General features: G+C 43.3%; 1 protein-coding gene across 6 annotated transcripts in view; it reads right to left on the bottom strand.

Moving 5' to 3' along the window:
* The window catches only part of TARBP1 (TAR (HIV-1) RNA binding protein 1), an 81,881-nt gene extending 64,781 nt beyond the window's left edge, over nt 1–17,100 (bottom strand). For 2 of the 6 annotated variants that reach the window (XM_025448457.3, XM_025448458.3), the window contains exons 1-8: nt 16,127–17,093; nt 10,595–10,692; nt 9,146–9,215; nt 6,690–6,838; nt 5,734–5,786; nt 3,947–4,044; nt 1,101–1,236; nt 438–534 (exon numbers count right to left, since the gene is read on the bottom strand). In XM_025448457.3, coding sequence (XP_025304242.3) covers nt 438–534; nt 1,101–1,236; nt 3,947–4,044; nt 5,734–5,786; nt 6,690–6,838; nt 9,146–9,215; nt 10,595–10,692; nt 16,127–17,063 — 1,638 coding nt within the window. In that variant the 5' untranslated portion in view covers nt 17,064–17,093. Of the gene's footprint in view, nt 1–437; nt 535–1,100; nt 1,237–3,946; nt 4,045–5,733; nt 5,787–6,689; nt 6,839–9,145; nt 9,216–10,594; nt 10,693–14,292; nt 14,722–16,126 lie in introns of those variants that run through there. The other 4 variants (XR_003137190.3, XR_003137191.3, XM_049108915.1 and 1 more) reach the window with 4 other exon arrangements.
* Nucleotides 17,101–17,582: the final 482 nt, after the last annotated feature.

Here is a 17,582-nt window from a genome sequence, read left to right as displayed (position 1 = left end):
TGAAGATCAATTTACAGGAAGATGTGCAGAAAAAGTATAGAGGAAACCAGGCAAAAGCTTCCAAGAGTCCTCTCCCAGTGGAGTCCACCAAAATGGGTTTAATTCCCCCAGCAACAAGCTGTGACAGCATGTGAAATGCTGTCTACCAGCGATGCTCCTTACAGACTCACGGCCCAGGGTTTTTATTGGGAGCTGGTCACAGCAGCACCCTTGCATAGCACCTACCAAGACTCCAAACCCCGAGAAGGAAAGCAGGGGTTCAGTAGGCACAGTACATCACTCTCCCTAGTAGCACAGGGAGAGCCCTGTTGAAACCCACATTCGTGGCCTCCAGCAAAGGCTGGCCCAACCCTACGAGCAGGGCTTTCGAATGATAGCATCACAAACTTGTAAACTGAAGCATCTTAAGTAAAAAATAAATGAATAAATAAACCTACCACATCTACCAAATTCATAGCTGTTTGAAGAAGATAGCACTGAGCTGCCCCTCTCAGCAGAATCTGATGGGTGATCATAGTGCACTGAAGAACATCCCTGATGCCAAAAAACAGAAACATGCATTTACATGCTCCCAAAGACAGTTTTGGTACTTTGTAAATATTGACAAAATTATTCAGAGTATCTACAATGCCCAACATAGAAAGTCACCATCAGTACAACTTCAAAGCTATTATTTCCCATCAAGATCTCTAGTAGAGCTCAATTTTAATAGGGCATATATCTCTTTCAAAGACTATACATGAAGATACTATTAAAGTACTAATTTTACATTTTTTGAAATCCTTTGCAATCAACATTACTGTTTGATATTTTACCTCTAGTTTTCTACATATCAATGTAATTTAAGAAAACCTTACTGGCCTTGTTTTAAAATGATCAAAATCCAAAATCATTCGTAAAACAAAATAAGCTCAATCATATAAACATATTTTTTACTTCTTAATATAAAATTAAGAGCTCAATTAAGAGCTCTTCAGCTCAAAGCCCAATGCCAATATTAACCAAAACCACTCACTACAGACTAAAGCAGAGGGGAAAACAGAATTTACTGATGGAAAGTGACTACAGATATAACCATATGTGAACATAGAGTAAATTACCTGAGAGCAAGGAGCCCGTCTACACCCAGGGCTTTACATCTTGGGACATTTGCCAAAGCCTTAGACAGAAACAAAATGGGAATGCCACACCAATGTCTACTTGTCATCTTCTGAATAAACTTTAAGAGGAAACTACCTGTAAGAAAATGTTTTAAAACATCACTGTTCCCAAGCAGCACACGGAAAGCTGCTCAACATCATTAGTCAGCAGGTATGAAAATGCAAATCAAAAACTATAATGAGATAGAACTTCACAAGGGTGAAGACAGCAGTGGTCAAAAGGACAGACAATAACTATCTGGCATGGACAGAGCAAAGCTGGAACCCTCACACACTGCTGGTGGGAATGCAAATTGGTGCAGCCAATGTGGTAAACAGCTAATGAGCTAAACTGAGTTAAACTGAAAATTACCATAGGAGCCAACAATTGGCACTCTCAGGTATACACTCAGGAGCACTAGAGGTTATGTTCACACAAAAACCTGCATGTGAATATTCACAGGAGCATTTTTAATAACCAGAAGTGGAAACAATCTAGAGGTCCACCAAACTGATAAACGGATAAATAACGTGTGAGGTATCTGTACAGGAGAGTATTATTCAGCCCCCCAAAAAATGAAATATTGATACATGGATCATTACTACTCATTCATGGATGATTCTTAAAAACCTTATGCTAAGTGAAAGAAATCAGACATAAATTAAAAAGCCACATATTATAGGATTCCATTTATATGAAACGTCTAGAATTAGGGAGTGTGTAGAGAAAGGTTAGTGGCTGACAAGCTGGCAGGAAAGGAGAATGGAAAATGATCGATGGGGATCCCTGGGTGGTGCAGCGGTTTAGCGCCTGCCTTTGGCCCAGGGTGCGATCCTGGAGACCCGGGATCGAATCCCACGTCGGGCTCCCCCGGTGCATGGAGCCTGCTTCTCCTTCTGCCTGTGTCTCTGCCTCTATATCTCTCTCTCTCTCTCTCTGTGACTATCATAAATAAATAAAAATTAAAAAAAAATGATCGATGATGGTGATGAAAATATTCTTTCTAGGGGTGATGCAAATATTCTAGAATTAGTGGTGGTAGTAGAACTTTGTGAATGTACTAAAAACCAATGAAACGAACACTTTAGAAGGGCAAGTTTTATGGTACACAAATTATAGCTCAACAAACCTGTCAGAGGAAAAAAAAAATCAATGTTATTTCAATCTCATTCCTATAAGATAAGTACTCTACTATATTGCAGAGATTCTGATACCTGTGCAGCTATAATTTTTTCTAAAAAGTTTAAGGTGTAAGATCAATGTTTTTATTGTTAGAAACCATTCCTTTGTTGGAGAGGTTAAAGAAAAACGCGGTAGAAATTATTGATGGTAACTGGCCTCTGGTATTGCCATATGATAACATTAGATCCTTCTCATTCACTGTTTCTTACCTACTCTGGATCTGATTACTATTCGCCTACTTGAGATACCAACATAAGGTGCTCTGTTGTGCCTCCTCTGCTAGTACGTGATTTTGTACAGACTCTCAAATCATGCAAGTAGTATGATTCTGTTTCCTCTGATCATCACTATAGAAGACTTAAGAAATCCTTGGAAGCTCCTGAAAGGAGCCTGTGTTTTATTTATAAAATAATATTTTATATTTATTTATAAAATACCATGTACTTTAGATCTTCTAAGTACCCAACACAAAATTAGACACATTTAAGATACTCACTGGAAACTTGACTGAAAAACCTACGAAGTAGTAACTTGAGTTAACATTTTACTTGCTCTCTCTTCTGTTGACTAAGTTCCCACTTTTGTCTCATACCTCACTTGTGGCACAGGGAAGATGGTGATGGCTGAGCTACCATTTCACATTCATGCAACACACTTATAAATGTCCATGTGTGCCAGGGCCACAGACAGCAGGTGTTCATACTCTAGGGGTGCTCCTACCATCCCCTCTCCCTCCCAATCTCTCTCTCTCTCTCTGTACTGCTGATCTGGGATGTGCCAACATGGTCAGCAAAGTAATCCCCAGAGGGCTTACACTTCTCTGACTTCTGGCAAACCAAAGAACACCTAAGTTAGCTTCCCCATGAACTAGCTTTTTAAAAAAGTAATCAAAACAATTTTCTAGAAACCGAAAGTTGAGACACACACATCTTTTTCCTTTTTTATCCCTGATTTCTGAATAGATATTACCATTGGTCATTGTTTCACCCTATTTGCAGATGAAATACAAAAGGAAATGTGTTTCCTACCCAGGCTTGCTTTATAAACCACAAAGCCACAAGTGAAAAAAAAAGACCCAGGAAGGAGAGTTAAATCCTGCTGCTGCTCAACAAACAAAATAACAATAGTTTTGCTCTTTGCTTACCAACTTAACTCATCAGAAAGGAAAATAAATCCCTAATCTGAAGAAGTGGGTATTTCTAAGACACAAGGTCTTACATAAAGCAAGTACATTTTTCTTGTACCTGTTAAGTTCCTATCTATATAGGGACAGTTTAACCACAATGGATACTCTGCTTACAACTTTTTCCTAAACCCAGGTCTTCAATCAATTTTGCTAATTTTTTGGAAAGCAAATACAGAAAACTAGAAAAGATGACCAACTGCAACACACATTCTAAAATGACTTCCATACTATTCATGCCAATGCTGACAATACATGTTATATATAAAGGCAAAAATGTGTACCCAATTACAATGAAAACCTGCATAATTCTGATAAAATGTGTATATTCTGGAAAAAGGATAACACTGATTATAATAGTCATAGGATAGTGCTTTATCACAATATACTAAAAATTTTAAAGCTAATAAATTAAAAAAACTAAACTTTACTGACACATACTCTTTATTTCTTCTGGAAGAAGAGAAACATAAGTGACTAAAAACTTCTGCAATTTCAGTCCCAATGGAGAACCACTTCCTATCAGCTGGCCTGGGGACCTATAGACAAATGAGGAAAAAAAACAAATACTTAAAATTTACAAATAAGTATACTGAAACTAAATGAACTACAGCTCAAGAGTCTTTCAACAACAATCAGACCATTTTTTTTGGAACTTGCATTTTATTTTTCAGCGAAATTTTGAATATCCTTCTGAATATAAAATATCAGGGTCTTCTAGGAAAATGGACATGAGTTAGTATAGTAACATACTAAGTAGACACAGATTTCCTTTTTATGTTACTTTTCCTGACACATATATGAATCTTGCTAAAATAGCATAATTTTTTAAAAGTCAAAAATGATCATTTTCATTTATATTTTATTGTTCCCAACATGTAATCCAATGATTTTAAATCTTTAAGTATTAAATAAAAGAAATAACACTCAAAGAAAAACATATATGAGTAATTAATGACTTTTGCAAGAACATTTGGTTGTTAACATCTACTAAAGTCATTTTTTTTCCTGCTATATGCTTCTACCAGGAACATTATCTGCTAATTGAACACATTAGAGTGCAAGGAAACTGAAGGCATTTCATAATAAATGTGTCTGTCGACTCCTTTAGAGGCACCAAGCAGGTTTTACTGCTTCTCCAGCTGTCTAATTGCTTCACAGAACTATTCAATAGTAATGAGTTATTTGAAAACTAATTGGCAAATCAAGTATTGCTATGCTCTTTCAATATTTATTAAAGAAAATTAAATATTAGTATAACTTAGCACAAACTAAATTTAAACATTCTAAAGAAACTGGCAGTGGGTGGGGAGGGTGGTCTGTTTAGAGCTATTCAGAACAGAAGACTTGCAAGTATAAATTTAGTTCATCAGTATTCAAAAAACAACTTAAGTTCAAAGGCAGGGAAATATTCTGAAGGTGTAATTCAAGGGTACAGATAATGCTCAAAAAAACGAGGCTCTGGCACAATACTGACAAACTCTCCTCGCTGTCTAACTTTCTGAAGGGAGAGAAGAGGCAAAGAAGTGACAGATTCTTGGTCTCTTGGTCATGGCAGCCTCTGTCACATTTGGAAAGAGCAAGGTTAGTGAGCCCTGTGGCATCAGGACTAGAATCGGATGTACTGCTGGGAACTTGTGGGGCTTTTCACATGGATGGAGGTGGATGGATGGACAGACGGACCCTGAAACAGACACAGATGAGTAAGTCTGCTCAGCAGACATAGCTGGGAAACCGAGAGAGAATAGTCAAGCAAATGTGGTAACAAGTTAACATCGGGGGAACGTGGACAAGAGTTACGTGGGAATTCTCTGTATTATCCTCGCAGATGTTTCTAAGTTAAAATAAAATTTTTTCAAAAAAGGGGAAAAAAGGTGTAGAATGTTGGTTAGCCAAAGTCACTACCATTTCCAAGAGAGCAGGAGTCAGAGCAAGGGGAAGAAAGTCAGCTCAGCGAGACATACTCTCCATAAGCCCAAGAGTAGAAGGGTTCAAGGTCAGAAAGACAACAGAAAACAAAAAGAGAAGAATACTTGGTACAACTCACAGAAGAGCAAAAAGAACAAACACAGAAGGGACTTCACAATAAGAAAAAGTTGAATGTCTATTCAGCACCATGTGTGATGTACCAAATATATGGAACAGCCTGGTCATATTTCACAAACGTTCAATTTCTATATCAAGAACATATTACTACATGGCTGCTAGATAACACAATGTTTGCTTACCTGATGTACAGAGAGCTTTCTGAAAGTGCATCCATTAGTGGTCCAATGATAAACTAAAACAAACAAAAGATGTAATTAATAATAAGTTTCAGCTGCAACTTTGAAAAGTTGGCTGCCCTGGCTGCATATCCCAACAAGGCTGCAGACAAGCTGTTCTGAGCAAAGCTGATCTCTTACACTGTAGGCTAATTCAAGGCTAATTCTGGAGGGTACTTTAATTCCGCCACCACAACAAAATAGGTACAGAATTTTCCCATCTGATAAAAACTTAGAAGAAAGATCACACAGGACCAGAAAGGAAGAAAGGAGCCCAAAGGAGAAATACATGGTAGAAAATAAGCATAGTTACAAAGGAAAAGCAAGAGAAATATCAAAAGAAAATGTAAACCCCTGTGCCTGGGAAATAAAATGGGATCTTCAAAAATATTAAAAGACATTGGGTCAAAAAAGCAAGTGTATAAGAAGTGCAGGAAGGACAAGAGAAGGTGGAAAATGATACATATCAAACCATGACAGCATGTCATCAATCAGGAGGGTTACTAGGTTTACTAGAGGGTATGTGCCCTCTAAGTGAGGGAAAATACCATACCCTACAGGATCATGTGACTCATCAGCGCTACAGGATCACAGCTACAATTATTCAGTCTCTCCTTTGTGTGATTTCTGACAAATGGAAGTATAGACGCTAATGTAGCTCAAAAGGCAATCTCTGCTTAGTATCACAGCTAACAATAGTTCACTGGCTCAGAATGGGGGAGAAGTATCACTAAACAAATAGTAATAATTCAAAGATTTGGAATGGTGAAAATAGCATCATTATGCAAATCTATAAAATATCACTTGCTATGAGAGAGTCTTTGTATATTTTTTTGAAGATCACATGATGATGCAGCAAATGTCTTTACCTCTCATCTCCTAACAAAGAGAGCAAGGAGGAAGAAAAAGGCTGTCATTACCTCAGAAAACTCTGGTGAAAATGGAAGAATCTTTGTTTCATACAGCTCCAAAAAATGGATAACACCTTCTTTGGTCAGGATTTTATTTTCACTTTCAAACATTCTTTTATAAATACACATATGCCAGGATGGGTGAAACAGCCAACATCCTGTGGAAATAAATGCCTGATGTTGACACTGATTCTCACACTCTTGCTCTACATAGACTATAGTCTCATAAATCAACACAGTTACACACAAACACGCTAACTTCATTAGAACGTATAGTGAATTTATAAATCCATCCAAGGGTGTTCACTAAGAAACCACATTCAGGCATTTCGTTTAGAAAGACTCCAAGCAAGCATCTGTCTGCCTTTGGCTCAGGGTGTGATCCCGGATTCCCAGGATCGAGTCTTTCTCCGAGCTCCCTGCATGGAGCCTGCTTCTCCTCCTTCTGCCTGTGTCTCTGCCTCTCTTTCTGTGTCTCTCATGAAGAAAAGAAAAAAGAAAGAAAGAAAGAAAGAAAGACTGCAAGCAACTTTACTGAGAACACAGCACACAGAAGTTAACTATTACCCCATGCACATAGGTTGGAGCTTCGGGTTTAGAGTGATTTCAAACAATCCTTGTCACCCTACTTCAATCCACTTCTCCCACAGAAATCTGAAACTGTCACTCCTCTACTTAAAACCCTTGATGGCTTCTCATACTCTTGAAAGAAAATCTGAATGAGTCATGAGGCAACCCTGACAATAATGCCAACATTACCCCACCCTCCCATGGCCCCCACCTGCACCACCCTGGTCCTCTGCCTCACTGAGCTGTTCCCACCTAAGAGCTTTTGTACTCTCTGCCGTCTCGATTCTGAGCTCTGATGTTATCCCTGAGGTGGGCCTCTCTCCAGTATACCCCCCACCCCAATGTATATTCCATTTCAGTCCCTTGTTTGGTATCTTCATACGATTTATCATTACAACTTTTTCTTTTCATGGAAAAGAGCCAAAACTTAAGTGAAAAACAGTACATCTGTCTCACCACTTTATCCCTAGCACTAGGCATATACTGGATGCTAAGTGAATTTCTAAATGAGTCAAAAAAAAAAAAAAAAACCTCTGCCTCTCAAAAATGGAATAAACCTGCACCTTGGAGATATTTGTTAATTCTTTTGAAATATCCTTTAATTCTTCTAGAAAAAAATTATTCAGTATTTTTAACTCATGACATTCTAGATATGAACTGGTCCATTATTTGTTATTTATGCCAAAGATGCTTGCTTGTTCAACGCATTGGCAATGGTAATTTTTCCACACCTGTCATTGCTATTTGATTTGGTTTGCCAAGGGCTGTGGGCAAAACGTGGTAATAAGAGAATTATTCTAATAGTAAATGCATAAGTGAAGTCACAATAGGATTCAATTAAATTCTAGCCCCAGGTGACTATAGATTCTTACGGTCTGTGAAAAATCCCAGTCTATCAGAAACAACCACAGCACTCGACTGGATAAAGCTCAACTCCTAAGGGGTCGAACTATTAAAGTTGTAATTATCTGGAGTAGGCACTAAAATCCATTTACCCAGGTTAATTCTCACGGGTAAACACAATAATGTAGCAGCTGATCATTTATACGCATATGAAACACGGTCAGCCTGCATTTAGCTATTTTGCTGATACAAACTTAATCTCATAAAATAATTTTAGGAACCTCCAGTTTTTTTCTATTTCTCCTAAGAAGCTCTTGAAACACAATACTGATTAAAGGCTTAAAAACCATACCTAAAATCATATCATGGCCTTTCCTATGAAGTCCAAGATACAGAATAACCGAAACCCCCAAAAAGTAACTAACAATGAAACAGATACAGAGAATGAGAATGGAAAGCAGTTAAAATATATAATACCAAAGAACCACTATTAAAAATGTAGAATATATCATCATTAAAACATTCCTAAAGAGCTCTTATCTCTTGAGGGTGTATACTCAAATAATGACAGATAACATGATATGCTGTCAGGGGGTGACCGTCATGGTCCGTGGTAGGAGAGGCAACAAAGGACCAAGGCACAGGCTGGTCACGTGCCGGTCACTGCTGAACTGGGTGGTGGGGCTCAGTTTACATATTCCTCTCCTTCTGCAAATGTCTGAAATGTCTTGTAATCAAAAGTTTACAGAATTAACCATACTGCTAAACTCCGCAGCCATTTAAAGGTATGTTCTAAAGGACTATTTGAGGACATAGGTAAACGCATCTGGACATACTGCAAAGTAAGACACAACGTTATGAACAATAAATCCAGAAGGCATGTGTCTGGAATGTTAACAGTTGTTCTCTTGGTGGGAGCAGATGCACGTTTTCTGTTTTACACCTTGATAGTTTTTCCAAATTCTCTATAATGAATGATGGTTAGTTATAATATAAAGGGGGGAAAAGAAAACTATAAATGTTGCAAAAATCAAAATAAAAGTAACCATTACCATCTTCCTCTGACACTGCATATTCAAACAGACTCTTCAGCTTTGGTAAAACGGGCTTTATAACATGGATCTGAAAATAAAAACAAAAAAAACCCCTATGAAATAAAGACTCTCCTTTAAAAATTAAGATGAACTTTAAAACTTTAAATACCAAGACAAAACTTAGTTTCATCTATTATACAACAGTAGTCCTTCTGTTTTCTCCCCACATAAAAACTGTGCAGAAGGTGCCTGATTCTTCCAGTTTTTATATCACATAAATTCCAGTATATGAGACTCAGTGTGGCAAAGCTAATAAATACAACCTAGGATGTAGTGACAGGAATGTCTCATTTGTAGAGTGAGTATCATAAATCATGTCATGTAATCCTCAACTGTCTTGGGAAATACGCAGGGCTGATAATACCACCAGCTTACAAAGAAGGCAAAAAAAAAAAAAATACTCTCTTGAGTCCCTCAAGTGATGTTCAAGGTCACATGTGTAGACTATTGTAGATAAATGTAGGTAAATTAGGGTTTCTAAATAAATTACAGGGGTCCCAGGTATCTACTGATTAAGGAAAACCATAAAAGTGTATCTGAATTTGGAAATGCTTTCTCTGTTCCTCATGTATATTTAGCACATGAGTAATTATTTTGGTCCACCAACAAAGCTTGGTGCTCACTTGGGGTGACACCTAACAATGAGGACACAGATGGCCAGCCCCCCCACAAGTCTGCAGCTGACACACCAGGGGGGCCTGCACCACCACAGGTTCTCCAGGAGTGATCCCAGAGCAGCAGGGGCATCATCTGGGAACTTGTAAAACACATGAATTCTCAGGCCTCACCCCCAGACCTATGGAATCAGAAACTCTGGGGACCAGACAAGCAATCTGTACTTTAACAAGCCATATGGGTAATTCTAAGGAATGTTAAAGTTTGAGAACCACTGTACTAAGTGAGGTCATCTTAAGAGATTCCGCTCAATTTAAAAATTCTGTAAAAGTTAATTCAAAGGTAACTGAAAAAGATTTTTCAAGTTTCCACTTGCAGGACCAGGTACACAGATCTAAGAACTAAAACAGGAAGGAAGGTAGGCAGGCCAGCTACAAAATTAAAGGGCAATTATTTACTTAACTTTACCACAAATTGCCTTAAGTAACATTTTCCTAAGTCTGTATTTCTTTGGAGATTATGCATAACGCTGAGAAAGTACAAACTAACACTTCAGAACTCAAAGTCAAGACTAAAACTCTTTGAGTGGCAATTGAAGTCAATTAAAAAGTATGCTTTAATTTCCTGAGTTAACATTCAGATTTAAATTGCATTTATGCCAGAAAACAAAGTACACATATCTCCTATTATTCTTTACTCAAACTGGTCTTTCTGCATTGCTTTTACAAATGTTTGAAAAAAAAAATCAACACTGCATCAACATAGGATTCATTAAAATATGAAAACGCTTACCTGATTTCCTTCTAGAGTTTCCATAATTAAAATATAGTTTTCCCAAAACTTTAGAAGCTCATCCTTTTTCTTCTCAGACCACCAAAACAGACTTGGGCCTGATATGGTTTAAAAAGGAAAATTAGTTACTCCTTTGTAGACTTGATAAGTTTCTTAATGACAGTCATTTTTAAAATAATGCCACTACTACCAAATATTGTATTCTCTAACAATGGAGGGTGTCCCTGTATCAAAGTCTAGATAGGAGGTTTGGGCTAATAAGAATCTCCAAAGGTTTGGTTTTGTTTTCTTTTAATTAAGATTACTGTTTTAGAGCTTTTGGTAGGAGTCATGGATTTGAACACATAAAACCCTATTTTCTCTCCCTCAGAACCTCATTATAACAGTCAAGGATTTTTCAAAGGCAGAAACCCAGAAGAATGGAGATAAGGGGAGCACACAACAGTAGTGAAACTTAGTTTGAAAATCAGAGAAAAACCAAGCAGTCTCAAGTAAAGTGAATATAAAGTGGCAAATGGTAAGCCAAGAAAAAAAACTGATTTACACTTGAACATCTTCCCATACCTAAGGAACTGGCAGCAAAAGCTACTCTGTAAAGTAGAGGTGAAAAGCAAGGCTAAACTTAAGGGAGTTTTGTTCTGTGTGTTTAAGAAACAGACCCTCTGCGCCCTTTCTGGTGCTCAGACTAGGAAAAAGCCTGGAATTTATTTTCTGGAGAAGGTAAAGTGGTAGGTCTCTGGATTCAGATGCATCAGACCCTACTAGGGTTGGGAATAAGTGAACATGTGTGCTCCCAGGGTGCCAAGACCCCCTTCTACCTGCCCTTTCCACCATGTGAGCCCCTCAGGTCCCAGAATGCTCACCAGACCTTCACTACATGGCAGCAGCCTAGAAGGTCTCCATGGAATCTGGCCAGCCCAAGAGGAAAGACATGAAAATACCGCCACCGGAGATTACCCAATCTGGCGTGGCCAGATCAGCTTGCAGTGAAGTTCACGGTTGCAAACACCACTTACATGTTCTGAGCTTTAAACTTGATTTGGGTTCCTTATTTTTTTTTTTTTTAATTAAAGGTTTATGTATTAGAGACAGAGGGAGAGAGAGCTCGTGAGCAAGCTGGCGGAGGGGCAGAGGGAGAGAAATCCTTAAGCCAACTCCTGCCAAGCGTGGAGCCCAAAGCAGGGCTTGAACCCTTGACCCAGAGATCATGACCTGAGCTGAAACGAAGTTGAAGCAACCTAGGCACCGCACTGCTTCCTTATTCTTAAATATAAACAGGTATCTAAGGATCATGAGCTGTCTGGGGAAACATCTACATTGAAGATCAAGACCAAAACAAAAAGAGGAAATCTGGAGAGAACAAAACTATGCAGGAGGAAGAAAACCTCACGCTGTCTTAAGAACAGGATACTATTAAGGGGACATTGTAAGAACAAAAAAGATCTCATGAGAATAAAAATTTGATAGCAAAACCCAGAAACTCAGAGAAACAAATGGAAATAAAGTTGACAGAGTTACCCAGGAAATAGAACCAAGAGACAAAATCCTAGGAAACAGGACAGAAGACATGTCTTGATAACCAGTCCAGGGGCTTCAATATCCAACAAGAGAACAGAATGCAGAGAGGAAGGGAGGAGAGAAACTAATTCAGGAAAAGTTCCCAGAACCAAAGAACATGACTTCCAAATTGACTAGATCCACCAAGTGCCCAGCACAAGATGAAAACTGACCAGCACCAAAACTGTGAAATTTCAGAATGATGAGGCACAGTCCCCACTAACTTCCATGGAAAAGAAACAGAGCACATATAAACAAGCACAATTCGGAACGGCTTCAGATAGCTCAGAGCAACACTGGAAGCTCGAGCTACAAAGACAATAGATCACTGCCTTCAAAATTTTGAACGGAAACATTTTCCAAGCTAGAATAATACGCCCCATTGAACCATAAATCAAATGTGATGGGAAAACAAAGGCATTTAGACATGCTTGGTCTCAGCTTCCACTTAGGATAGAGAAAGCTACAGAAGAATATTCGTGCCATACTAACAGAGAAAAGGCTGGATAATACACATAATCCTAAACCCCTGAGACTGCAATGCCATCAGGGGATCGGAACTCCAAAAGACAGGAAAACTCTCTCCAAGAATAGACAGGACACGTGAAATGAATCTACCTCTGGCCAAGCGCAGGAAGAAGAGGTGATTACCAAAAAGTAGTTTTAAAAAGACAATGAGGGCCACCTGGGTGGCACAGTTAAGTGTCAGTCTCTTGGTTTCAGTTGAGGTCACACTCCCAGGGTCACGAGATCGAGCCCCATGTTGGGCTTTGTACTCAGCAGGGAGTCTGCTCTCTCTCTCTCTCTAAATACGTAAAATCCTTTTTTTAAAAAAAGGGATAGGGCAGCCCGGGTGGCTCAGTGGTTTAGCGCCTGCCTTCAGCCCAGGGCGTGATCCTGGAGACCCGGGATTGAGTCCCACATCGGGCTCCCTGCATGGAGCCTGCTTCTCTCTCTGCCTGTGTCTCTGCCTCTCTCTCTGTCTCTCATGAATAAATAAATAAAATCTTTTTTAAAAAAAAGGGGGGATAAAAAAGACAATGAACATTTGATGAGTTTTTCAAGGCTGGGTGTGGGCTAGTTTGACAGCTGAGAACTCCCCAAGGGAGTCTGCAACCACTCACCAGTTTGTCTCCTTGGGCATCCCCCAGGTACTCTAAGAAAGACTGTGGGAAAAGCAAGAGACTTTGGAGCACAGGCATATAGGCCCACCTAGGTTTGAGAGGACAACAGGTCTAAACCCATCCCAGCCCTACAGGAGTACAAGGTGGTGGTCAACTACTAAAGCCTATCTGCATCCAGGACCCTCCTCCAACATGAGACCAAAGCTGTCTGCCCCTGGAGGAAACCCTGCCACATCCCCCACGCCTGTCCCAGTCCTGACACAGGCAAAACCTGGCTGCCCTAGGGGATGAAGAGAAAACCTGCTTCCCCAACCCCATACTGGCAGGAGGAAACCCCCTCATGCCTGGAGTCCTGCACTGATAAAAAGCAGGTCGGCTGCTGTGGGGGGAGGGCAGGAAACCAGAAGTCAAGGTCCCCAACACAGATAGGAGCAGAATGCAGCCACCACAGGAGGGGCTGAGGGAATCCTACACCCTTCCCTAAGTAGGGAAGAGTGGCAGAGGTTATCTGCCACTGAGGAGAGAGCAGAGATGGCAAAAAGGCTGGAACCCTGAGTTTCAGGCAAATGGGGCCTAAGAAGAGGCTGGAATGGAAGAAATGAAAATATCCCCCCACCTTCACCCTCCATCTCAAGCCTTGCACTACGGAGTAGACATCAGCGGTCTACCCGCCAAGGGAAGGACCAAAGAAAGCATGAAGCAAACCCCATCTGTGGTATTAGCATCAACAACTTCAGAAAAACAAGAACAGTGAGAAAAACCTTTAGGGATTCCTGGCTTCACATTAAACACAAGGTAGCGATACCCCACAACCATACCAGTAAAAAGATCCAAATACAACTTCCCCATAAACTAGTGTGACCCAACCCCCAACACTAACGGTCTCACGGAAGAGGACGATCACCCGTCTCTAGGAATGAATACCTACTTCACTCTACTGAAAAGAGTGACCCCACTGCCCAGAGATAAAATGAAAAACAAAACCAAACTTAGAGACGGCCCACGTAGAAGACTTACACATGACAACGATTCACGTGTTAAAGGATCTAGTGGAAAAGGTAGACAACCTATAGAAAGAGATAGGGAATGGAATTAAATATCAGAAGGAAATAAACAAACAAAAATGTACCAGGGGTGCCAGCATGGTTCGGTTGGCTAAGGGTCTGGCTCTTGGTTTCAGCTCAGATCATGATCTCAGGGTCCCGGGATCAAGCCCCCGTCAGGTTCTGTGCTCAGCGCAGAGTCAGCCTATCCCTCTCCCTCCCCTAGCTCATACTCTCTCTCTCTCTCTCTAAAACAAATAATCTTTAAAAACATATCAGACACAAAGGATCCTTTGATGGATTTATCAAACATGCTCTGATAAAAATTATCTCTGGAAGATGCCTACATCAAAACGAGTGCATAACCCAAAAAAAAAGGGGGGGGGAATACGAATTTCAAGAAACAAAAATTCCAAGTGAAGGCAGACCTAAGAACGGCAGCTGCACACCAGGCTGAGCTTTCAAGAGACTTCTTCATGAAAGTGATCTGGCTTGTACAAGGGAGATTCAGGCAACTAGCTAACACTTTGAAGCCGAACCAGTGATATAGAGAGAACCAAACAATTTTTTAAATGACATTATTCCAGGAAAACCTTGCAGGAAGGAAAAAGGATAATCACAATTCACTTCATAGATCATCTGTGAACAGCATTATCAGTCATAATTTTGTAAATGTTGAAATCACATTAAACCAAAGTATAACTATTGCGAATGATTTTGATGTGTCCAGATTATTGGAAGACACAGAGTTAAGTATCAAAATAATCAGCTAAAAGAGGTACAAGTGGTTCCTCACTGAGGGAGGAATCTGGCCGTGGCCAGGGAGCAAAAACTATTGCGTATCTTTAAAACTCTGCAGAATGACTCTCTAAAATAAATGACTTTAATTTTGGTAATTCAGAAAGTGTTCTCCAGTGAAAACTCTTTGTTGGATGATCAGGGACTTGTGGACTGTCAAAATATTTACAATCTAACATTTCAGACAAACATGAAAATCTACTCACAACTTCAACCAAACAAAAATCAGCTACGTTGAAAAAGTCGAAATCTTCTATCTATTGGGACAATTTTGAATCAATCTATTTTGGTCTTGGATGACTCAAAAAGATGACTGAAGCAGGCTTTCACACAATTCCGTGAACAAACCAATCAACAGTAAGTACCAAACTGAAGGGAATCACTTCTAGTTCAGCCACTTGTGTAATAAGGGAGTAGGAAGCATAGTCTCAAAAGGCTAAAAAAAAAAAAAAAAAAAAAAAAATTCCGACTCATCCTATTAAATCAACAGCGAAAATATCCTCAGAAGATCGACTTAAGGACCATACATTTAATAAACTGTGGCTACCTCTCAGCAAGGGAATTGCCAAGGTTAACTTACGAAGAACGTGAAGATTTATTTCTAGGACAGAATTCTAACATTCAAAGCTCAGTGTTCAGTACAGGTAAATGATTTTCCTTTCAATCTGACGGATGGTAACCCTTCCTTCCTATTAGGGTGGACCTACACGAGATGCGCAAACTTGGGCTGCAAAATCCCGCTTGGGGGCTCAGTCACGTTCCTGATCCTTCCGCGGGGGCAGGGTTGCGCCCTGCTCCGGGTCAGAAAGGTCAGGAAATGCTGACGGTTCTCAGCTGCAGGGATCTGTGTCACCTGGCGCACGCCCGCCAGGTGAGGCTCCCAAGGGTTCCGGGGAATACACAGCAGGCAGGCACGGGGGCTGGAAGCAGGAGCCCGCACCCCGCCCCCCCGCACCCGCACCCCAGAAAGCCAGGCGGGGCTGGCGGGAAGCAGAGAGGCAAGCAAGTACCGGTTCCTTCCTGGGGCCCGCAGGTGCAGGGGGCCCCCAGCTCCGCCGACACCTCCACCGCCCGCTGCAGGAGGTAGCGCGCGCGCCTGCGCGTCAGGGCGTCCTGGGCCTGGGCCAGCCCCGCCTGCACCGTCCTCCAGAAGCGCCAGCAGCGCCGCGCGTCCGGGCCCTCCTCGCGCGCGCGCGGACCGCGGCCGGCGCCGGGCTCGGGCAGCAGCCTCTCGGCCAGGGCGCTCAGCACCAGCAGCTGCGGCCCGACGCGGCCCGGCCCCGAGGGCGCCCCGGCCGCGACCAGCCCGCCCCACACGGCCCGCAGCGCCGCCCCGCCGCACTGGCCCAGCGCCGGCAGCAGCCGCCCGGCCGCCAGCGCCGCCGCGTCCTCCGCGCGCCCGGCCCCGGCCCCGGCCCCGGCCCCGGCCCCGGCCCCGGCCCCGTCCGCGCCCAGCGCCAGGCCCAGGGCGGCCCGCGCCACCCGCTCCAGCAGCGGCCCGTCCTCGCGGGGCCGCAGGCAGGGCCCGACGGCCGCCAGCACCTCCACGGCCGCCTCGGCGCCGGGCGCGGGGCCCGCGGCCAGCAGGTCGCGCAGCGCCTCCTCCGCCAGCGTGGCCGCCAGCTGCGGGCCCCCGGCGAGGCGGGCGCAGGAGCGCAGGGCGGCGCCCGCAGCCCTCAGCACGCGCCGGCGGTCGGGGCCGCCCCCGGGGCGCCCGCGCAGGCCCCGCAGCAGCGGCACCAGGTACCCGGCCGCCACCTCGCGCGCCGCCTCCGGGAGCGGCCCCGCGCCCCCGCCGCCGCGCGCCGCCTCGTCTTCCAGCCGCTGCAGCAGAAAGCGCAGCGTCTCCACGCGCTCCGCGGACGCCTCCCCGCGGCACAGCGCCGCGAGCAGCGCCCGGGGGTCCCGGCTCTGCGACAGCAGCGCTTCGGCGAGGACGCACTCCATTTGCCGCGCGCGCCGCCGACGCCCGGCGCCCGCACGAGGGGCGTGCGCGTGCGCGTGGAGTGTGCGTGCGCGCGCGTGGAGTGTGCGTGCGCGCGCGTGGAGTGTGCGTGCGCGTGCGCGGCCGGCCGGGGCGCGCGTCGGCAGGGAGGGGGCCTGCCGCGGCCGAGCGCGGGCCCCGCCCGCAGCCGGCTCCCCCTGGCCCCGCCCTCACTAGCTTTTCCGAGACCCGAGCCCCCGGTTAAACGTCTCTGTAGGTGGAGCTTCGGCTCCCACCGCTTCCTGCTTGGAGGTGGGCCTGCCGGGACCCTAAGCCAAGCAGCTGTGCGGTGCGCACGCGGGCCGTGGGTGCCCCCGGGTGCCCTTCACAGCCACCGAGCCGCTTGTTGTCACCAAGGCGCAGGCTGGCGCCACCCACAAAGATACGGACACGGTGGGTCTGAGATGGTTAGGGACGCGCGCCAAACAAGAACCCCCAAAACCAAACAGCAGCAAACCAACCCACGGAAACGTGAGAATGGA

The sequence above is a fragment of the Canis lupus genome, chromosome 4 (assembly GCF_003254725.2).
Source record: "Canis lupus dingo isolate Sandy chromosome 4, ASM325472v2, whole genome shotgun sequence".
Taxonomy (NCBI): domain Eukaryota; kingdom Metazoa; phylum Chordata; class Mammalia; order Carnivora; family Canidae; genus Canis; species Canis lupus.
Note: the sequence above shows the minus strand (reverse complement) of the source record. Positions and strands in the feature narration are given on the sequence as shown.